We start from the raw sequence: 23358 nt of genomic DNA on the forward strand, positions 1-23358 counted from the left end.
ATTAGAAAGAAAGCCCCGAGCTTTAGGATTCAATTGCTTGTCAACAGAACATCTACGTGGGAAGATGAAAATGACAAAAGGAGTAGTGTGAATGTTTGGCTGCAGTTGACAAAATATATATATATATTTTTTTTTTCAAGTTGAAAAGTCAAAATAAAGGGAAAAAAGCGAGAAGTGGATGACATGCACATAATTTAAAAAAAAAAACGCAAATCAGTTATTTTGCTGAGGGAAAAAAAGTAAATGTGGAAGTGATGTTGGTGTACATTCTAAAACCACAAAAAAAACTACTCAAAAGTTTTCGACACTCTGAGGAAATAAACTTGCTGTATCAAGCATTTATTTTGCCACAATTTACTATGACATAAAATAGGATGTATTAGGTTTTGCACAACTTTTTTTTTTAAAGTCAACACAAGTGACGATACCACTCCGCCACCTCGAACCCGTTTTTTTAATGTGTTGAGCGACCAAGAGAGTTGCTGATGACGTCATTGATATTTTTCCAAGTATTGTTTTAAAAAAATATATCTCACGAGTTAATGGTTTACCAAAGCTTTATATTCAGAAACAGAAGACAATTGAAATGAATTATCAAGGGGATCAAAAACTAAATAAAAAACATATAGTTCAGTCAGTGCACGTAGTCATCATCACGTAGTCAACTCTCCTCAAGCCCAAAATATTCAATTAATGACGAGTCGATGTCACGCGCTGAACGTCATTGTAGAGCAAAAGCAAGTAGGCTAACGTGATAACACATCAAAGGATTTATGACCCCTACTGACTTTAATCGCATTTTTTTTTAATCACACACATCAGGGAAATTTGATGCAATGACAAATCTTATGCAAAGGGCAGTGTGACGTCATAAGGATTTAAAAATTTCTTTGGGCTGACTAGACGTGATTCACTTTAGACTCATAGATGAACTGATAACATTTTACTTGTCAAAGGTCATGTTAGGAATCTGGACGATTGTAAGACATAAACTGCATCAACTTCAAAATCAGAATCAGCTTTATTAGACAAGTATAGTAAACATTCAAGGAATTTGTTTGGATTTATATGCACTTATTTTATACACAGTCTTTATTTTTTCACACACGCACACAGGTTTGTTTTGCTTTCTTTGTGGGGTCATCTCATTGACATAATGCATTTCCTAGCCGCTTCCCCTAACCCCAACCATCCAAAATGATTGCCTACCCCTATTCCTTACCCTAACCTCAACCATAACCCAATTCAAACCTAAATTCTAAAACCAAAGTCTTGACCCTCAAAAAGAGGTCTAAACTTGTGGGGCCCAGCAAAATGGCCCCACGTGGACGGGTGGGCCCCACAACTGTGACATCCCGGAATGTTGGCCCCACTATGTAACAAAAACAATACCACGCATACACACACACACATACAGACTAGCCTTAAGGGCACTATTAATGATTGTTGATTGATAGAGTTGTATGACATCATAATGGTTAACTTCCTTGTTAAGTAGCAATATGGCTCATTCATATTGAGCTCTTGGCTACTTCCCCTCTCCATCTTCCTCTAAAAAAAAAAAACAATAATTCTTCCCCCATTGTTTGCTTTGAAATACTACTGAATTTGCATTGCATCATCAGCATGCTGCAGCGGTCATGCTAGGAAGGAATTAGGTGGGAAGTTGCGGGCCTCAAAATCGCAGAAATATTTTTGGAAAACACACCTTCCTTATGTCAGCATAATATTATGCTGTCTTTGGAGAAAAGGGGAGCTATGTATTTTCCTTCACACTGGGCATTACATCAACATATTAAATTCATTTTTATGACAATTGGCGTTCTCCTTTCTGAGCCACTATGTCATCTCGGTGGATGGATTTGTGTGGCCCAGTGATCCAAGTAGCTAAACTTTTCCGAGGCGTTATGCGTCCTTTATGCATCTCTTATACAATTGGGAGTTGCCCCCAGTGATAAGCACCAAGCCCTCTAGCTTGGTGCCTGTATGTTGGGGTTCACCCCAGTTAACGAGAGGTATAGCCATTGATGGGTCCGAGACATCTGCACTCTCAGTTTTGGCCCACTCGTCATGAGCAAACTGCTCCAGTTTTCTTAATCCCTTCTAAACCAATAAAAACACATTATTTGGACGATGTCAACACTTCTGGTTCATGATTGGATCCGTGCTAACCAATCACTATTGCAAGTTGATTTGCATGATGTTCATGTTTAAAATGTTACATATATCTGCAGTCGTCTACTATAACAAATAAAAACATGAGAAAACCCCAATTTTTCTCCATGTTGTTTTTATGTGGGACAAGAGTCAAAATCAGTAAAAATAAATAAATAATAATAATAAAATTGTCCATCAGAAAAAATGCGGATCTCAAGGGTTTCATTTTGAAGGGTGTTTTCTCCTGACAGAATTCTCCTTCTACATTTATTCAATAGGATTTAGCTCAGGGCTCATAGAAGACCACTTCAGAATAGTCCAATGTTTTGCTCATAGCCTATCTTGGGTATGTTTACCTGTGTATTTGTGGTCATTGTCGTGTTGCAAGACCCATAACCTGCGACTGAGACCAAGCTTTCTGACTGACGTTGGGCAGCACATTTAGCTCTAAAATACCTTGAAATTCTTGAGACTGCATTGTACACTGTATAGATTCAAGAATCTCTTTGTGTTTCACAGTAGGGACAGCGTTCTTTTCTTGGTATGATTCATTTTTGCGTCTGTGAACACAGCGCTAATGCTCCTTGCCAAAAAGTTCTAGGTTTGCCTCGCCAGTCCGTAGAAAATTCTCCCAAAGCTTGGTGGTGGTGCTACGAGTAGACCCGACAGGGCGACCCATGAAACGCAGAGGAGACGCCTCCTGGCGGGTCTGACAACACCTCAGGATCCCTATGTAAGAGCTGGACAAAGTAAGTGACCTGGGAGAGAGAAATCTGGTCTTTTAAGATTAGCAGCTGCCCCCACGGCCTGACCTCAGAGAAGCAAAATAAAATGTATAAATAACTGGAACTACAATTTGTGTTCATTAATGAACTAAGGAAAAAAGACATACTGTATGCAACACATTTTGAAGGCATATTTTTATTGTGCAACTTTCAGACAGGGTGAATAGGGATCATACAAAAACAATAAATAGTCATAAATACAATAAATATATTTTGAAAAAATATCGTTAAAATATTTTGGGGGACTTTCCATTGGAAATACAATCCACACTAATGTCTATGATGAGGTTTAAGGGGGTCAGTCACAATTGACTGTAGACATTTTGATCAGTATGATCACGGTGCATTCTTTCATACATGCACTTGTGGGGAAAGCTTTGAGAGTGCCCAGTCTGATGGCCAACTGCAAAGACTCGAGCCGTGAGAATGGAGAAGGAGAAGAGTCGGTCCAGGGTGTAGTGGCACAGCGGTTCCTCTTCCCAATCCTCATTCTCTCTGTAACGCTGTTCCACCTCCTTGTCCTGCACAGAGACCCCAACATATTAATCACTTATCTCACCTGACTCCTAAAGTTGGTAAATGCTTATAAAGGCCACTCACCACTTTCATGCATTTGCTCATGCTTTCGTGCAGGCCATGCAATGCTGGCTGCACTTGAGAGACAAACTTTAAACAGCATGAGAACTCTGCGACTTTTTTTAGTGCCGATTTATAGCTGCTCAACACCTTGAAGATCTTTTCAATGCATGGATGCTGAAGGTGTGACAAAAAACAAACAAACATCCAAATTACTTTAAATGCAACTCCAATTTTCCGCATGCATACCAAACTGATGTCACGGTGTGTGTATTGTTGCTTACAGTGTGGCGGCTCAATGTCTCATTACACTGATCTCCGGCTTGCATCCAGTCAGGCAAGAAGTCTGTGAAACTTGATATTTCGTTCGATCCATTCCGTGCCTGTAAAACATTTTCCCGTGCATTGTCACTCCACTGTTAATAGAAAATCAGCTGCCTGATGTGCACATTCATTTTCGGTGGCATGTCAATGCAGGAACATATTAATTATTCATATTTTATTTATGTTTATTTATTTATTCAAGTAGAATTTGCATTCACATAGGCCTAGATTGGGCTATAGTCATTCTTTCATTAACTGCTATACTTTATAGATTACAAGCCATTTCCAAAAACGGTTGGCTGTCTTTTTCTTTTCTTCTTCACTAAAGTGATTATAAAATGCACTTCTCAATCAAGGTGTATTTGACAGGACTATTTCCAAAGCACGTACCTGTAGTAAGACATTTTTTGCGAGCTGGTTGAGTTTCAGAGAGTTGCTCCTCATCTTCACGCAGAGATCTTCACTCTCTTCACCGGCAGCGCACCAACAAGCAGAAGCGATCATCGGCAAGAAAATATACAGTAAAGTCTTGCAAGCAAACGTCATGGTCGATTTGGGGTTTGTTTTTTTCCGTTTTTTTATGCTGTCTACCGATCCCTCCTCCTTGCAGTATATTGAGTGATGAGCGTCGGTGGCTTTCTTTTAAAGGTATCAACGCGGATGAGTCAGTGCAGGGATTTCCCTGCCTAATGGGCATCCCTCAGGTGAACTTCAAATCAGTGTCTTTATTTCCTTACATTTAAGACATATTAAGTGAAAATGACAAAATTGAAATAAAAAGACAATCCAAAGCATAGGAAGAAAAAGGGTGTATCCACATTCCACATTGTCCTGTCGATTTTGTCATAACAAAAATGGAGAACAACTTGAATTTGGTTTTCTTTTTCCTTCGATTTATTTTCTTCTTTTTTTGTAAGAATGTTTTAGAAAGATTCATTGGCACTTTCCTTCCAATTTCTACAAGCCTAGCAAATAAATAAACAACTAAAGTAATAATCACTCGCTGAAATTGATCTCCTTGTTATTCTGGCCCCGGGAAGCCCAAAAATATCAGTAAATGTCACCGATTTCCTTTATCAATATACTAAAGATATCCAAAACGATCAAAATACGATAGTCTACATTTATTTATTTATTTATTTATATATTTATTTATTTATTTATTTATTTATTCTACACTAGAAGGATAAGATATTTCTAAATATATTTGAGGAAATAAAACACAATTTATTACATTAAAAAGAGTTAAATAAAGTTATATGAGTAAGTAAATGCGTTTTGTTTTGAAGTGGCTAATTTACGAAAGTGCTCTTGAACGCACCGCCACTGCTCCGGATGCGCTTAGGGTGCTTGCGCGTGTTATTGTTTTTGTTGTAAGTTCAGCTCCGATTATGGAAGGAAAATCAAACTTCAACCTCAAGTCGGCAAGAACGTATGTATCGCTTCTGGTTTTGAATCTAAAGGAGATTTTTATTTATTTATATTTTTTGAATGGAACTGACTGTGTTCGGCATTTTAGCTGTGTTTCTTGTTAGCCATAAGCTAACCTGCTAAAACTTGTACACGGCCGGTGAACATCTTCGATCTGTAAACTCGTTACTGTTGTGCACTACAACGTCATCATGTGTCTCTCACCTTAATGATTGGCTCCTAAAATTTAGGAGACTAGTTTAAAAGTCTCGTTGAATCATTACAGTGTTCGCCAGCTAACTGTTAGCCGACGCGAAGTAAACACGAAGAAGGGGTTTCATGTCCTGTCAACTCGACTAACACAACAATCACATTTATTAGTGTGTATCATTCGCAGACTTTGTGGTTTAATTCCAGGTTGATTTAGCTGAACCCATGATGAACTATGAGGGTCTGGACTCTGGGATGGGGGACTATTCTCCGAGCCTTCACGGGACTCTGGATCCTGGTTTGGAGCCCTCCCTGGATCCCCACATCAACCCCAACCTCCTGCAGGGTGTTGAGATTGATGCAGACGGTCTGGCCGTGACAGTCCCTGAACCTGTGCATCTCATGGAGGGCATGTTTTCTGAGCTGCACAGTGTCGTCTCTGAAGTTGGCGTCCCTGTTACAGCCACACATTTTGACCTACAGGAAGAAATGCTTTGGATGGGAAACCACAGAGTGAGCGTTGATTGTGATGTGGGGTTCCTTTATTCAAATCAACGTCTAATGTCTTTTTCTCCTTGCATACAGGGTCACGCTACGTCATTCTTTGGCTCCACGATGGGCCGCTACTCTTCTTTTCAAGTTCATGCAACTGATGATATTCGACACATTCAGAGTTTGGAAACAGGCGTGCTGTTCCTCTCAAAGTGTAACCTCAAATGCTGTACTCGTGGGGGCCTCGTCATGTTTGATTATCCGTACGGAGAGCCTTCTTTTTATCTCATTTGATTACAGATTTAGTATCGCAATCATCAATTGATGACATATCGGTCTTTCTAGGATGGAGGAAGGCGCTGATATGCATAGTCTCCTTATGACTGACAACAATATGTTGCTAATGGGAGGACTACAAAACTATGTAGCTGAAGTTGACTTGAATACAGTTCAGGAAACTCAAAAGGTGAGATTCCCATATAGCACAGTATCACTTGACACAGTTCTTAACTCATGGTATCTTTGACGTGCCTAAAAGTTCACCGTGGAGGTCCCCGGAGTTGCAATCATGCGCCAAACTGGTCGCTTTTTCTTCTGTGGGCACACTTCAGGCAAGGTAAGGAGGCTCCAGTAGGAAGTGAAATCTCAAGTCCAATTTCCAGTGGTCATGTTGTCCTTCTATTAAAACCAGGTGACACTTCGTGACCTGCGTACGTTCAAGACGGAGCATGAGTTTGACGCCTTCTCGGGCAGCCTGTCAGATTTCGACGTACACGGCAACCTCTTGGCCGCCTGCGGCTTCTCCAGCCGAGGACTGAACGGGTTGGCTTGCGACCGCTTCCTCATGGTGTACGACCTCCGCATGATGCGAGCTGTTACGCCACTTCAAGTGCATGTGGACCCGGTCTTCTTGCGCTTCATTCCTACGTACACATCACGCTTGGCCATTATCTCACAGACAGGTACAGCTGTAGTTGCAATTGGACTACACTGACTGACAACTTTGGGTTAGGGATTGACTCATTATCGGCCGGGCTGATTACAGTGCAGATATTTAAAATTTTTATGCATATCAGCATCAGCGTTTCGTAAAAAAAATCTGCCGTCCGATAAGATATCATCTTAAAATTGGGTAAAGCCCAGGCAATTATTTCTTGGTTTAAATGTTCAGTTAATTTCTCATGCTGAGCTTTGGAAATCCCTTCACTCTTAGATTTTGTTTGCACTTACAATAAAGCTACATAAATTAAACATTTTAAAAAGGTGGGCCCACTCCACTATTTGAGAAGCACCGAGTTAGAGTGAAATTTGGGAAAACTTAAATGTAGACAACTTTAAGGAGCTATTGTTTAAATTTTTATTGAACTTTCTAAGACATGCTATTGAGCTTGGGAGCTCCCTGCACTCTTTGTTAGAATTTTACAATAAATATATCCATTATCTAAGATAAAAAGAAAAAAACATTTAACATGATTTAATGAAAAAAAGCTGTTTTAATAAACATGCTTAAAGGCATTCAAATTAATTTAAGAGTTGGATTTAGGATTATTCAACAATTAATAATCTGTATCGGCCCAAAAAAAAACATATTGGTCTATCTCTACTTTGGCTACAATTCCATTTCATAAAGACGTAAAATATTGATAGTGTTTTTTTTGTTTGTTTTTTTTACAACCAAATTTGTCACAATTTACTTCTTATTTTTTTCGCCAGGAAAAAAAAAATTGTCACAATTTATATTCCCAGCAGCATGTTGAATACCTGCTCAAATAAGCACTTTTACAAAAGTAACAATAATTACATTTCACTGTAATGGAGCTATTCATGTAAGAATCTTTTTATTCTAGTGGAAAGTGATGTACAACACAAAAACAGCATCATCAGCTTTAGTCCATAATAACAGCACATAAACATGCTGCATAACGTAACAGGGTCGCAGTCATTGGCATAACCACGACAGCCCAAAAAACATGCAAGGATATAAAAACTTTTCACGTCCACAAATCTCCCAGACAAATGCTCACTCGTCGCCATGGTAACGCAAAGCCAGACTCGCTTTGGCGCATCCTGCAGACGGATGCTTCTCTGAACAGGGCTGTTTAGCAATATGAGAAGTGTGCTGTACTGTAATTCTTCTTGGGCTATTTGAAACCGTATACCTTTGTGCATCTATTGGTATACATTCGTGTAAAATGTGAATTGTGATGCTTGCTAGTGCCGTTTGAAGCTAAATGTCTGCCCAATGTCTCCCTTCCAGGTCAGTGCCAATTCTGCGAGCCCACTGGACTCGCCAACGTGGCGGATATTTTTCACGTGAACACCGTGGGCCAGTTGCTGATGAGCTTTGACGTATCATCCAGCAAGCAAGCTTTAGCTTTCGGGGACTCTGGGGGATGCGCGCACCTGTGGTCGGACACTCCCGATGTTTCGTTCAATGACTACTCTCGGGAGACGGAGTTTGCTCTGCCCTGCCTTGTGGACACGCTGCCTCAGCTGGATTGGAACCACGACCTGCTGCCGCTTTCTCTCATCCCCATGACACTCACCAGCACGGAGCCGCTGTTGTCAGACTGGCCCGCCGCGCTGGCCACGCCCAGCCCCAGGTAACAGGCGTCAACGTTGACTGTGAGTCATTTGGATCACATCATTCATTCTCCCAGGAATGTTTACCAATATACCAAATTTGAATGAAATCCACAACTTCTGTTTGTTGGACCGCAATCGGCCGGTGTAAAAGACGAAGCTGCTCGTAGGCTTTGGGATGAGTCACTGGCAGGCTGAGGAAGTCAAGAGTCAGTGGAGACTTTTCACTTCATCCAGAATGGAGATGTATGGTGTCACTACTCGCTGCAAAGAACTAATATCATGTAGATCTGTTTACTGTGTGGAAGTTCACTCAGTTCTCTTATCTGCGGTCACGGTCAAACAGTTGTGAGTGTTGTGTTGAGTCAACCCACCCACCCCTCTTTTAATCAAGAACATTGGGTAACCATTGATTTTATCTGTCACGTCAAACCCGCATCAAATTTTTTCGATATTAGGTGACAGTGTTTTGAGTAAACAAAACAAAAATGGTACAAAGCACTGCTGTTTAACCATTTTTACTAGTCTTTATATTGTCAGTTCACTGGAAAGTCAAAACCTTTTAAAGATTAGAAAAGTTTGCTGGAAAAAAAAAAAAAAAATATATATATATATAAAAAAAAAAAAATTAATAAAAAAAAAAGGGAGAGCAATGATGACATGTCAAATCGAATGAACAATACTGAGCTCTCCATAGAGAAAAGAAGAAAAAAAAAGAAGAAAAAAAAAAGTTTGCTGAGACAACAAAATTGATATCAGCAGGCTGAAGTCATTGCACACATATCATCACCGTTGGATGGAAACCTTTTATGGCATGTCCAACAATGGTTATATTCATATTATTTCACAAATCAATACTATTACTCTGGCCGCACGTCATCTAGTAGTTGTACCCATCATTAACCAATTCAAAGTATTGAAAATAGCTTGAGAACAAATTTAAAACCAAGATGGCAACACAGGGAAAGAATATCTCTTCATTTGATTTACCGTCAAAATAGTTACTTCTGACAAAGTGACATACCTAAGCTTGTATTTTTTTTGTTTTATAGACGAGCTCCTCCTGTGGACCCAGAAATCCTGCGGACAATAAAGACCGTTGGATTCATCGGATATGCAGCAAACCCGCGCGCTCGTCCCCGGAACCAGGCATGTTGAAAACATGATGTGTATATGAAACACTGATGCGGATAACAGCAGTGTTGTTGTTGTTTTGTAGTGTTCACTGTTTTATCTCTTTTTCTCTCCTTATTCAGGTTCCCTACAAAATAAAAGACGTTGAGCAGGATTACGACAGTTACAACCAGGTTCCAGAATCACCGATTGGGCGTGACGAAGAGCCACATCTCTACATGGTGCCCAAAAAATATAGAAAGGTTAGTATTTTTCTCTACGTGAAGGTTTCTTGTACCTCATGTACGACTGTGACGTTCTTGTGCTTGAGTAGGTGACAATTAAATACTCCAAACTGGGACTGGAAGATTTTGACTTCAAACATTACAACAAAACCTTGTTCGCCGGCCTTGAGCCTCATATCCCCAATGCATACTGTAACTGCATGATCCAGGTGAGAGTTACTCTATATCCTTTTCATAAAATGGTTGTTTTGATTTGTTTGTTAAATGCTAAATATGTTATGGTTTGTGTTGGCACTTTAGGTTTTATATTTCCTGGAGCCAATTCGCTGTCTGGTGCAGGATCATTTGTGTCAGAAGGAGTTCTGTTTGGCCTGCGAGCTTGGCTTCCTCTTCCACATGTTGGATTTGTCGCGAGGAGATCCATGTCAGGTCAGTTAAGCTTCACTTTTGTTGACACATAAAACAAAAGAGAATTACAGTCATTTCTGGACTGCAAGACGCTACTTTTTTTTTTTTACTTTCATTCAACCCTGCGGCTAATTCAAAGGTGCGACTTATCCATCGGACCACAAATGGGGCGCACTATAAAGGAAGGGCAAGAGCGTCAGGCAGAGCAAAAAAAAAAAAAAGTGAGCTCAAATACAGTAGCAGAGACAGAACGAGAGTGAGACCATTCTCACCCTCATTATGAAAAATAAAGTAGCGGGAACCCGGTGTGCTAATATTAAAAACACCTGCGGCTTACAGTCGGGTGCGGCTTAAATGCTTAGCATTCCCCAAATTTAGCTAGCGCAGCTTTTAGTTAGGTGCGCCTTGTAGTCCAGAAATTACTGTACATGTTTATCTTCAGAATAGTGCAACTAATATTACTTCTGCACTGAGAAAGCTGAGAGATGAGCAAAGCCTCCATATGTGCGTTAGATCTATAAAGATCGGGAGGCACTCGTTGCCTGATCCTCTTCTGTCTCCTCTCATCAAGGCAAGTAATTTCTTGCGGGCATTCCGCACCATCCCCGAAGCGTCGGCGCTGGGCCTGATCCTCGCCGACTCCGACGAGCAAACGGGGAAGGCCAGACTCGGGCGCTTAATCCAAAGCTGGAACCGCTTCATTCTCACACAACTGCACCAGGAGACTCAAGAGCAGGAGGGGCCACAGGCCTACAGGGGGGCCAGCAGCAGGTCAGCAGCACCCTAACCCCTAGATGACACCGCATGCGTGTGCGTTGCGGTTCCGCTCCGGCGCCGGAGCCGATTCCTTTCCATTCTAGCAGCTTGTTCAAATTACACCGGCTGCGTATGCGCTGCGGATCGACTGTGGCACAGTGACGAACCTATTTTCTGTTTTTGCCGGATGACGCATCCGTCGGCATCCGGCATATGGCAAAGTAGCACAGAACACATCGAGCGGGACAGGAAGACCAACGCGGCTTTAAAATGAAAAAACCTGGTTACTTTTTAGACTTTTTCGCCAGATCCTGTTTGGCAATCATGTCAGCAAAACGTCATAGGCTAATGGTCGGAGCCAGGCCAGGTGCTTATTAACGGTTTAAACATCAGCGAACATGGACGAGGCAAGATCTATAATGGAGGTGGAAAGCCTCAAACTTATATATGACACGGCACATCAAGTTGCCGGCGACGCAGCTGCCGGACCGCAATAATGCGCAGCCGGTGAGTTTTGTCCATGGTATTGGCGTGTCCGGAGCACGCAGTCAAGATGGAGCGGAGCGGATCCGCAACGCACGCGCATGCGGCGTAATCTAGCGGTAAGTGGTGAAAGTAATTATTCTGTACTTGTTGGCACACTTCCATTTGCTCGCTAATATAAGTGGCGCGCTACCGAAAAGTCGGTATAAAGGTTTATTGACTGTGCAACACTGGGAATGGAATGAGATGTACTCAATGTAACTTACGTTAACTTGTAGGTCATATTAAAATAATTTACTACAGGATTAAAGCTGAAACTTTAAATCGAGAAATGTAAATCAAATTGCAGTATTTGGGGAAATATCAATTTAAAGGGATACTTGACCCAGTGAGCAATTTTCAGCAGTAAAAAGTTAATATTTTGTTCGGAATGAATTTGATAACTTCATTATTTTTCTTGTACAATTAACTCATTCATTGCCATTGACGGCTGTAGGCGTCAAAAATTCATTTGAACTATTTCTATTAGTTCAACATTTTTTCCACTTTTGTTAACAAGAGTATGAAAACCTAGGATTTTTGTTATTGTATATTTAGAACAGATATAAAATTTGTGATTAAACGTGAATGAACTAAAGTCTGAAGTCATGCGATTATTTAAGACGCCTGACGCGATAAAAAAAGAAAAGAAAAGATTATTAAAAATCAGGGGCATTAAGCAATTAAAATTTATCGTAATTATTCACATGACTTCAATGGTTAACTCACGTTTAATCACACATTTTATATCTGTTCTAAATGTTAAATAAAAACAATTCTAGGTTTGCATACTCTAGTTAACAAAAGTGGAAAAATATGTTTAACTAATAGAAATAGTTCAAATGAATTTTTGACGTCAATAGCCGTCAATGGCAGTGAATAAGTTAATAACTTTAAAAACTATTTTTTCCACTTGCTGTCGACTGAAGATGACATCACATGTTCTGAGGAAGTAGGTAACACTTAATCATGGCTCACCTGTTTTCTGGGTTCGGTCAGCAAACTGAGCCATGATTGATCGTTGCCTACTTCCTCAGAAGTATTAATTGTACATGAAAAATAATGAAGTTAACAAATTCATTCTACACAAAATATGAACTTTGCTGCTGAAAATGGCTCAATGAGTCAAGTAACCCTTTTTTTGGTTGTTGACCAAATTGTACTCAACTAAGGAAACCCAAAGAAGATTGTTCTGCTTGCAGCTCTCTGGGCTCGTCCGGTGAGTCTGCCATCGGGAAGCTGTTTGGGTGCGAGGTGGAGAACAGCAGCCTGTGTCGCTGTGGGAAGGAGACCGTTCGCTCCTCTCTCACCTTGCTCTTCACAATGCACTACCCCGAGCAGAACACTCAAGGTGAGTAGCGCGGGGGCCCACGCACCTCTTTGGCATCGTAATGTCACAAACAAGACAGAAGTATCGTGCATCCGGAAAGGTATTGACAGCGCTTCACTTTTCCCACATATGGTTGTTACAGCATTATTCCAAAATAGAATAAATTCATTTTTTCCCCTCAAATTATACATACAATGCCCCAAAATGGCACTGTTGAAAAAGTGTTTTTTTTTAAATTCTTGCACTTTTAACTGACATTTTAGAACTTTTTAAAATTTGAATGCCCACACGATATTGTGTTCAATGATTATACGGTATGTCTTGAATTTGGAAGGGAAAAAAAGACAATTTTATTTTTCATTCGGTGATTGTGCATCGGTTAACTGATGGGGTTCAGTACCTCCAACAAGGTTCAGAACCGCTACACTCATCATATTTGAGCGCTTCCAATAGCTTAATTGGACTCCACCTGGCAAAAACTGAGCAATCAGGGGAAGAGCGCCCGAGTGAGGGATGTGACCAAGAACCCGATCGTCATGCTGTCTTAGCGCCACACGTGTAATTCTGTTTGTATTGTGTTTATGTAGCGATGCACCGAATATTCGGCCACCGAAATTTTTCAGCCAAAATTGGCAAACGCCTTCCTTTTTTTCTTTGAAGAGCGCTTCCACTTTTTCACTTGCATTCTGGCGGCCATGCTAAATACTTTCGCTTATGTTAGCACTATTGCTATCAACAGTTTTAAACAAGTAAACACTTACCACTATCTCCAGGTGACTACAGATCTGTTCAGGATGCCGTGCGTGACTTTGCAGTCCGTTCCCAAAGCCGATTGGCTGGTGCGAAGAAATGTATTTTTAAACGTTGGTGAATATGTGAATGTGCCCATTTTAAGTGCGCCTCACCTTGTCCTGCTCCAAATAGCCTTCAAATGTGTCATCCGCACCGCACTGCACACATCCCTGTCCGCCGGTGCAAAGTACTGTACATTGTCTATAAAGTGTAATTGCGCCGCCAGACGACGCTCACCCCGCGTTTGGTGTTTAATGTACCATTCGCCAACATGTTTCTGATGTCTGTGGTGTGGACGCATTTCAATTTATATTGTGCTTTGTTAAAATGACAGTACTAAATAGGCATAAATATTTTATAATAAGCATTTCTCATTTTCGGTTTTGGCCCAAAAAAAATTCATTTCGGTGCATCTCAATGTTTAACTCATTCACTGCCATTGACGGCTATAGACGTCAGAAATTCATTTAAACTATTTCTATTAGTTTAACATTTTTTTCTACTTTTGTTAACTATAGTATGAAAACCTAGATTTTTTCTTTGTACATTTAGAACAGATATAAAATTTGTGAAGTCATGTGATTAATTACAACGAAAAAATTTAAACGCCTGACGCCCCGAATTTTTTATTATCTTTAAGTCGCGTCGGGCGATTACAATTTTTCATTGTAATTAATCGCATGACTTTAATAGTTAACTCACGATTAATCACACATTTGATATCTGTTCAAATGTACAATTTAAAAAAAATTCTAGGTTTTCATACAGCTATAGACTTTAAAAAAAATATTTGAACTATTTCTATTAGTTTAACATTTTTTTCCCACTTTTGTTAATAAGACTATGAAAACCTAGAATTTTTTTTATTGTTCATTTAGAACAGATATAAAATTGTTGATTAATCGTGAGTTAACTAGTGAAGTCATGCGATCAATTACAATTTAAAAAATTTAATCGCCTGATACCCGTAATTTTTAATAATATTTTCTTTCTTTAAAAAAAAATGTTGTTTAATTTTTAATAATCTTTGTTTTGGGTTTTTTAAGAAAAGATTATTAAAAAATTAGGGGTGCCAAGCGATTAAAATTTTTAATTGTAATTAATCGCATGACTTCACTAGTTGACTCACGATTAATCACACATTTTATATCTGTTCTAATACAATAAAAAAAAGTCTAGGTTTTCATACTCTTGTTAACAAAAGTGGGAAAAAAAAGTTAAAGTAATAGAAATAGTTCAAATGAATTTTTGACGTCTATAGCCGTCAATGGCAGCGAATGAGTTAAACTTCAACTGGGACTAGCAATCAAATCTTAGCTTGACGCAAATACCATGACCTTTTTGTGCCAGAGAAAATGATAAAGGAGTACGACTTTGCCGAGATCCTGAAGAAGAGCATCTGTCTGGAGCAGAGCACGCAGGCGTGGTGCGAAAACTGTGAAAAGTATCAACCCACAGTGAGTTGCGGAATGGCGCCCACTTTGATGACCTCGTGCGGCGCCGACACTCTTGTTGTCTTTGTGCGCCTCCGCAGGTCCAGACACGCAACATTCGATGTCTCCCCGATGTTTTGGTGATAAACTGTGAGGTGAACAGCGCTAAAGAGGCGGAATTTTGGAAGGTCCAGGCAGAGGTAATGTCATCATTTTATACGCTCGGGTAAATGAAGTGACCAAAATGTGTGTACAATCCAATCTCCAATTTGGTTGTGATTCTCTCCATAGTACGCCTTCACTAAGGCCAGAAAAAAAGAGGAATCGGAGCCTGCCATGCCTAAAGAACCCCCGCCCATGCCCACCGAGTGGTGCCTGGAGTAAGACCCTCGGCCTCCCTTTCTCTTCAATTCACCGCTGACATCATTCTTCAACCTTTCATCTGACCTCGCTTGACCTTCCCCAGCGGCGAGGACGTTTGCAACACGGAGGGCTTCACCCGGCTGGAGGACCTGAGACACATGTGGATCCCGCTCACGTTGAAGATGTCCATCAGCAAAACCCAAGGACTGGAAATCAGCAGCTGGCCAGAAGCGGAGGAGGTGAGGGAGAAATCAAGAAAAGGAAGTCGTGGTTGGTTTTTTGGCCGCTCACCGCCGTTCTCATCGCCGTTAGCTGAGTGACACCGAGGAGGCCGATGGCGCGTCCCTCTACGACTTGGTGGTGACCGTGCCGCATGTCCTTGACGCTCGCACAGGTGGGAACTTGGTGGCGCACATCAAAGTGGGAGAAACGTATCACCAGAGAAAAGAGGTGAGCAAAGTAGCAAATATGATTTGTCCTTCCTTGTTAGCATAGTAACCGCACGAGGAATGTTTGTTTCAGGGAGTCACGCACCAGCAGTGGTACCTTTTCAACGATTTCCTCATCGAGCCCATCGACAAGGCGAGTCAATCACTCCGTTGGTTTTGTTTAGAAGGGACGGAACATATACTCAACAGAAATACTTTGTTTTTGCTCCCATTTTTTTGGAGATGAACTCAAAAGATCTAAAACGTCTTCCACAAACAAACAGAGTCTAAATCTTTGATAGAAAACGTGACAAAACGGCACCTTTCAGAGTGGCCTTTTATTGTGGGCAGTCTAAAGCACACCTGTGCACTAATCAGCATCTTGATATGGCACACCTGGGAGGTGGGATGGATTATCTCGGCAAAGTAGAAGTGCTCACTATCACAGATGTGGAAGATGTTTTAGATCTTTGAGTTGGAAAATGGGAGCAAAAACAAAAGTGTTGCGTTGATATTTTTGTTGAGTGTATATACTAACTAACACCTGTAGACGGTACAAAATAGCACTGGTTGATATGATCTTAAAATAAAATTCTAAATTTGTTTTTCTCACAGAAGCCGATTTCCAACTTATAACCAATGTTTTCCCACTTTCATAAAAACAAACATAAATAACAATATTATTTAAACTAGTTTTTATTTTGTTTTGTTTTTTGCTTAATTTAATTAACCTGAAGCCAAACAGAGTTTTTTTCACAGCATTAACGGTATCAACTTCAGGAATAAAGTCGACCAATACTAAAGCTCCTAACCTGGCAAGCCACGCCCACTTTTTTGAAATACAAAAAGTGAGTCTGGAAAAGCTGCCATTGACCGCCACTCGAAACGGCTCGGCAAATCAAATTTGTTTGTTTGCTGTGATGTATTCTTCGTGAGCAATGTAGAATACAGAAATACAGAAACTTTTTTTTTTTTTTTTACTTAAACTAAGCATAAAAAAAACTAACATAAATGACAATATTATTTAAACTAGTTTTTATTTTGTTTTTGATTTTTGCTTAATTTAATTAACCTGAAGCCAGTTTTTTTAGTTTTTTCACAGCATTAACGGTATCAACTTCAGGAATAAAGTCGACCAATACTAAAGCTCCTAACCTGGCAAGCCACGCCCACTTTTTTGAAATACAAAAAGTGAGTCTGGAAAAGCTGCCATTGACCGCCACTCGAAATTAAATTTGTTTGTTTGCTGTGACGTATTCTTCATGAGCAATGTAGAATACAGAAATACAGCAAAAAAATATTTTTTTTACTTAAATTTAAAATTTGCTTAAATTTACTTTAATTTTAAATTTGTTTGTTTGCTGTGATGTATTCTTCGTGAGCAATGTAGAATACAGAAATACAGAAACATTTTTTTTTTTACTTCAACTAAGCATAAAAAAAACTAACATAAATGACAATATTACTTAAATTAGTTTTTATTTTGTTTTGTTTTTTGCTTAATTTAATTAACCTGAAGCCAGTTTTTTGAGTTTTTTCACAGCATTAACGGTATCAACTTCAGGAATAAAGTCGACCAATACTAAAGCACCTAACCTGGCAAGCCACGCCCACTTTTTTGAAATACATAAAGTGAGTCTGGAAAAGCTGCCATTGACCGCCACTCGAAATCAAATTTGTTTGTTTGCTGTGACGTATTCTTCATGAGCAATGTAGAATACAGAAATACAGTAAAAAAATATTTTTTTTACTTAAACTAAGCATAAAAAAACTAACAAACCACCTCTGAAAACTAAAATTAATTGTACTGCAAATCCCAAAACCATTTTAACTCATTCACTGCCATTGACAGCTATAGACTTTTTAAAAAAAATAATTTGAACTATTTCTATTAGTTTAACATTTTTGTTCCCACTTTTGTTAACAAGAGTATGAAAAACAAGATTTTTTTTATTATACATTTAGAACAGATATAAAATGTGTGATTAATCGTGAGTTAACTAGTGAAGTCATGCGATCAATTACAATTTAAAAAATTTAATCGGCTGATAGTCCTAATTTTTAATAATATTTTCTTTCTTTAAAAAAAAAAAGTTGTTTAATTTTTAAGAATCTTTGTTTTTTGTTTTTTTTAAGAAAATATTATTAAAAATAAGGGGCGCCAGGCGATTAATTTTTTTAATCGTAATTAATCGCTTGACTTCAATAGCTGACAAATTTGATATCTGTTCTAAATGTACAATAAAAAAATTCTTGTTTTTCATACTCTTGTTAACAAAAGTGGGAAAAAATGTTAAACTAATAGAAATAGTTCAAATGAATTTTTGCCGTCTATAGCTGTCAATGGCAGCGAATGAGTTAATAACCTTTGATCTTGAGGCCACAAAATGCCACACAGCTCCTACAGAGTGAGTGAAGAGACGAAGTTTCACGACACATCTCAGACAGCCAAAGTATTCAAACGAGTTTACCAGATTTGTTTTCAACGTCACAGACCGAAGCTGCGCAATTCGACATGAGCTGGAAAGTGCCCGCCATCTTGTATTACGCCAAGAGAAACTACCACACCAAATACGACCTTCGCAGTGAGTTTGACTTCACGCGTGACGCTCGCCCCGCGTAAGAAGGTCTTGACGTGGCGACTCGCTCTTTGCCGCCTCTCCAGTTAAGAACCCCATCGACGCCAGCGTTCTGCTGACGGAGGCCTCGCTGGCTCGCAAGCAGAGGAAGAGTCACGCCACCTTCATCCCACTGATGGTCAGCGAGATGCCGCAGGCGGGCGACCTGGTGGGCCTGGACGCGGAGTTTGTTACGCTCAACCAGGTGAGCGAGCGGCTTGCGCGGGTTTCCCCACGAAACCGCACCGAAGGAACAAATCGGGATATGAATGATGTGTGCGCCGGCAGGAAGAGGCGGAGCTACGCAGTGACGGCACTAAGTCGACCATCAAGCCCAGCCAGATGTCCGTGGCCAGGATCACGTGCGTGCGGGGACAGGGGCCCAATGAGGGCGTGCCCTTCATCGACGACTACATCTCTACGCAGGAGCAGGTGATGTCTGAAGACGACTTGTCGGCTGCACACGCACTTCACTCATTTTTTCGTCATTTAAAGATTTTATTTAATAGACAGCATCCACTTTGTTGTCACTTTCTCAGAAACCTTGGTTTGATTTTTTTGATTTTTAAGTGACAAACCTGCACCCAAAATTTTAAAAAAGGCATTAATTATTATTTTTTTAATATTTGGCAGAAGATGATTCATTTAAAAAATATATTATGAATGAAGTAACTTCTTTTTTTGGTCAATTAATGCTGACTTAATTTGACTATTTTACAATACTTTTTAAAATATTTTTTTTATTTGCCCCATTATAAATTGGCCGGCGGATTAATCGGTCGGACCCTTCACAACACAACAGGTACTGTTGGTTGAATGCAAGGTAACCATTAGGGGGGTGCCCAAAAATCGATTCTCATAATAATCGCGATTCTCATTTAGTACGATTCAGAATCGATTTTAAATATCCCAAAATCGATTTAATTTCAATTATTTTATACTGTCTTGCCTTTGTCTGTGTGTGCCTTTATTGGGAGCGCTGTTCATGTTGTACCTGGTTTGGCCACTGAGGGGCAGTGTGGTTCCACGCGGTCTAATACACTGTTAAGTTGTAGCCACATTAGAGAGTAGAAGGAAAAAGTCACGATCAAGTTATTCCAATAAAAGTAGTTAGTTTTTTTTACAGCGTGGAGCCGTTCTTGTGTTAAAGTGATAAAAGTGCCGCTAATTAGCATTAGCAAGTCAGACTGGAGTAGATCATTACAATTCCTTGCACATCTATAGATTGAAGCAAAAATCATTGTCAATCAAATCATTTTCAATCGAAAATTGTTCTTAATCGAAAATCGATTCTGAATCGAATCGCAGACCCAAAAATCGGAATCGAATCGTGAGACATTCAAAGATTCCCACCGCAAGTAACCATGCAAATTGATAGTGGCTGGTTGTTGTGAAGGTCACTCCTGCCATCTAGTGGCGAGTGTTTGAATTTTACGCTAAAGTTTTCTGTGCTCTCAACAAAGCAAAAAAATCAACTGGGCAACAACTAGTAAGAACGTCTCATATCAACTCTACACTTTATTCGTTGACACCCACGTCACTCACCAAATCAGGCCCTGCCTTTTAAAGCCAAACACACTCAAAGTCACAGATACTACAGTAGAATAATGGTGAGCCAAGTGGGCAACAGTAATAGTTGCACCTCGTGGGTACGTGCCACTGTGTTTAATGCAAAATCGATTTTTATGTGATTACTCAATGAAGTGATGGGATAATCAGTGGAATTGTTTGAATGTCGTGCAGGTGGTGGACTACTTGACTCAGTATTCCGGCATCAAACCGGGTGACCTGGATGCGAAGATCTCCTCCAAGCATTTGACCACGCTCAAGTCCACCTACCTCAAGCTGCGTTTCCTTATCGACACGGGAGTCCGCTTTGTCGGTCACGGCTTACAGAAGGATTTCCGAGTTATCAATTTATTGGTATACTGTTACTCACTCGCCACTCACTCCATATCCAGCGGGATGTAATTTAAGAGTTGGCTAGAGCGTGGTTATGACTGATTGCTTCTTTCAAGGTGCTCAAAGACCAAGTCATCGACACGGTCTACCTTTTCCATTTGCCTCGGAAGAGGATGATATCACTGCGGTTTCTCGCCTGGTACTTTCTTGGTAAGTCTGTCCGGGGGGGTGGGAGGGATGGGGGGTGGGGGGGGGGGTCATGAAATGGGATTATAGCACTCTCACAGTGCCTCTGCTCCTTGTGAGCAGTGAAATGCATAAACGAAATCAGTACACGCATGCGGGAGCTGCTGTCAGCCTCAGCTCATGCTAGATACTCACACGCAGACTCAACCGAACCCTGGCACTTGTGTTTTTGGACAATTTTACACGCCGCGGTGTGTTGTTAGCAACCCTGCCAAATTTGGATGATGAAAAAAAAAAAAAAAAAAAAGTCACGTATATAGAAAAGGGCTTCTTTCTCTGCATGACAGGCACTCGTTGAACGAGGCACAGCCCAAAGCCGGGTCCAAATGCTGACTTGTCAAGTTAAATTTGTATTTATTTATTTTTCAACACCCCCCCCCCTTCCTTGTTCCTCCTTTCTCTGCGTGACGTGTGCGCTCAAGGCTGACAATGAGGCACTCTAATGTAACCATGCTAACCTGAAACCTTTGTTCGGACTTTTGAGAAATGTTTTCCCCCTTCCTCACTTCCGACAGTCTCTGCTTGGCGTACATGTACTCAGGCCCGACAACGAGGCACTCTAAAGTGGCCAGAGATGTGTGTGGGGGGGGGGGGGCTTGGGTTGTAGGTATAACTAGCTAGATAACTGCTGATACAAATGAAGTGGGTAGAGGAAGGGATCATGCTAAGTGATGGTTTTCCGACAGTCACTGCGTGGCGTACGTGTACTCAGGCCCGACAACGAGGCACTCTAAAGTGGCCAGAGATGTGTGTGTGTGTGTGTGTGGGGGGGGGGGGGGGGGGTTGTAGGTATAACTCGCTAGATAACTGCTGATACAAATGAAGTGGGTAGAGGAAGGGATCATGCTAAGTGATGGTTTTCCGACAGTCACTGCGTGGCGTACGTGTACTCAGGCCCGACAACGAGGCACTCTAAAGTGGCCAGAGATGTGTGTGTGTGTGTGTGTGTGTGTGGGGGGGGGGGGTTGTAGGTATAACTCGCTAGATAACTGCTGATACAAATGAAGTGGGTAGAGGGAAGGGATCATGCTAAGTGATGGTTTTCCGACAGTCTCTGCGTGGCGTACGTGTACTCAGGCCCGACAACGAGGCACTCTAAAGTGGCCAGAGATGTGTGTGTGGGGAGTGGGGGGGGGGCTTGGGTTGTAGGTTTTGTATGGTTTTGTATGGTTTTCAAGGCACACGGGTTCCGTCGGACGTCAGAAAAATTATGCTCTTTCTGTATCGCAGATTTTTACCTATTGCAGGTAGTTCTGGAACCACCAAGATAAATGAGCTTTCAGTTTCTTATTCCTCTCTCAATTTACCCTTCTAATGAAGGTTTATTTTATTGTATTGAAATGCTTTGGATTGACATCAGTCAATCCACTAAACATTTTGCTGACAGGCTTAAGGTTTCCCTCGATGCAAAAAAAACAAAAAACAAACGTTAAATGTCCTTTCCTCCTGTTATCAGACCTCAGCATTCAGGGGGAAACCCATGACAGCATAGAGGACGCTCGCACGGCCCTGCAGCTGTACAGGAAGTATTTAGAAGTGAGTCGTGGAGGCGGCTCCGACGAAGTCAGGAAGGTCCTGAAGGGACTGTATGAAAAAGGCCGGCAGATGGACTGGAAAGTCCCAGACGGGGACTCGGGAGATGGTCGAGGTAGCCCAAAAAGTACGAAATAATGGGGAAGGAAATGTGCGGCAGTGTGCAGATGGACTGACGCGACTCTTCTTCCTCCGGCAGGTGCTGCGGTGTTTCCTCCTGTCATCGGCCTGTGACTCACCACCAATGTCATCACCATTTCCTTTTCTGCATCATTCTGCAGATCCACATCATGTTTCATCATCGCTTGCACTTTTTACTTAGGGAATCATTCTGAGAAAAGGAAGTGCCGTTTTTATAAAAACCCAAGAATGTTTGTTTCTTTTGCTTATAAAAGTTGTTGGTGCGTGTAAATAAAGAAATGGACCGTGAGCACCAGTAACTGTCGTCTTTGATGTGTTTGTGAAAAATTACGATTTCATATTAAGTCACTAAAGCTTACAAAAAGTGCTACTACTGTATTTTGTGCAATGGTTTTCAACCTTTGTGAAATAATGAGCATTTAATAGAGTAAATTGTGTATTGTATTTTAAAAAGGTGCTTACCTACAGTATGTGGTGAAGCAAAAAATAATACTCCTTAGCTGTTAACCACAACTCTGTCACGATTGTGCTCTTTCGTTACAAAAATCCCTGCGTGAATTTAAAAAAAAAGAAGAAAAAAGATCCGGTAATAAGTAGGATAGTGTGTTTGAAATTCTCTCATTAAAATTACTTTCCCTGATTAAACTTTGACTTTAACAAAAAATGCGACTTTTAAAGCAAAATATAATTCGCAAGGCTTGTCAAATTTTGCTCTGAGTTATTGGGGGAGGGGAGTTTGTCGTTTTAAAAAGCACTGGTGCCCTCTGCTGGCTCAATGTGTCCTTTAACCAGACGCGTATTTAACTCATTAAGTGAACAATAGCACCCCCCCCAAAAAAATTAGTATTATATATAGAGAGAGAGAGAGAAAGATTTTACTGTGTGCTTTTTAACAAGCTAGAAACGTATAGCTATAATATATATAATATATAAACCATATTTAAACAACAAAAATACCGTATACCCCCCCATTTGACTGAAAATGGTTTCA

General features: G+C 40.5%; 1 protein-coding gene and 1 long non-coding RNA gene across 3 annotated transcripts; one reads left to right on the forward strand and one right to left on the reverse strand.

Moving 5' to 3' along the window:
- Positions 1–5152: 5152 nt before the first annotated feature.
- Positions 5153–22662, forward strand: pan2 (poly(A) specific ribonuclease subunit PAN2). Of its 2 annotated transcripts, none has more exons than XM_077583238.1 (26): positions 5153–5274; positions 5670–5975; positions 6048–6217; positions 6300–6420; positions 6493–6570; positions 6646–6916; positions 8212–8557; positions 9590–9686; positions 9794–9913; positions 9985–10104; positions 10196–10324; positions 10875–11074; positions 12784–12932; positions 15054–15160; positions 15238–15336; positions 15428–15516; positions 15603–15738; positions 15812–15949; positions 16022–16081; positions 18422–18512; positions 18593–18750; positions 18834–18977; positions 20289–20468; positions 20564–20657; positions 22150–22353; positions 22426–22662. In XM_077583238.1, the coding sequence occupies exons 2-26, from the start codon at positions 5688–5690 to the stop codon at positions 22458–22460; spliced, it is 3624 nt and encodes a 1207-aa protein (XP_077439364.1). In that variant the 5' UTR covers positions 5153–5274; positions 5670–5687; the 3' UTR covers positions 22461–22662. The 2 variants fall into 2 exon arrangements, with proteins under 2 accessions (XP_077439364.1, XP_077439374.1); XM_077583248.1 differs by having other exon boundaries at positions 22150–22341.
- LOC144062183 (uncharacterized) lies at positions 14878–16256 on the reverse strand. Its single transcript, XR_013296356.1, has 3 exons — positions 16034–16256; positions 15791–15900; positions 14878–15719 (listed from the first exon to the last, which is right to left on the reverse strand). It is a non-coding gene; the product is annotated as an uncharacterized LOC144062183 (long non-coding RNA).
- Positions 22663–23358: the final 696 nt, after the last annotated feature.

Source organism: Vanacampus margaritifer, chromosome 1 (assembly GCF_051991255.1).
Source record: "Vanacampus margaritifer isolate UIUO_Vmar chromosome 1, RoL_Vmar_1.0, whole genome shotgun sequence".
Lineage (NCBI taxonomy): Eukaryota > Metazoa > Chordata > Actinopteri > Syngnathiformes > Syngnathidae > Vanacampus > Vanacampus margaritifer.

Excerpts from the sequence above, each read along its gene's own strand:
- pan2 (XM_077583238.1), top strand. The coding sequence starts at position 5,688 with ATGATGAACTATGAGGGTCTGGACTCTGGGATGGGGGACTATTCTCCG. Across the intron at positions 10,105-10,195 it reads ACTGTAACTGCATGATCCAG|GTTTTATATTTCCTGGAGCC; the intron begins GTGAGAGTTACT and ends TTGGCACTTTAG. Across the intron at positions 15,337-15,427 it reads TTTGGAAGGTCCAGGCAGAG|TACGCCTTCACTAAGGCCAG; the intron begins GTAATGTCATCA and ends TTCTCTCCATAG.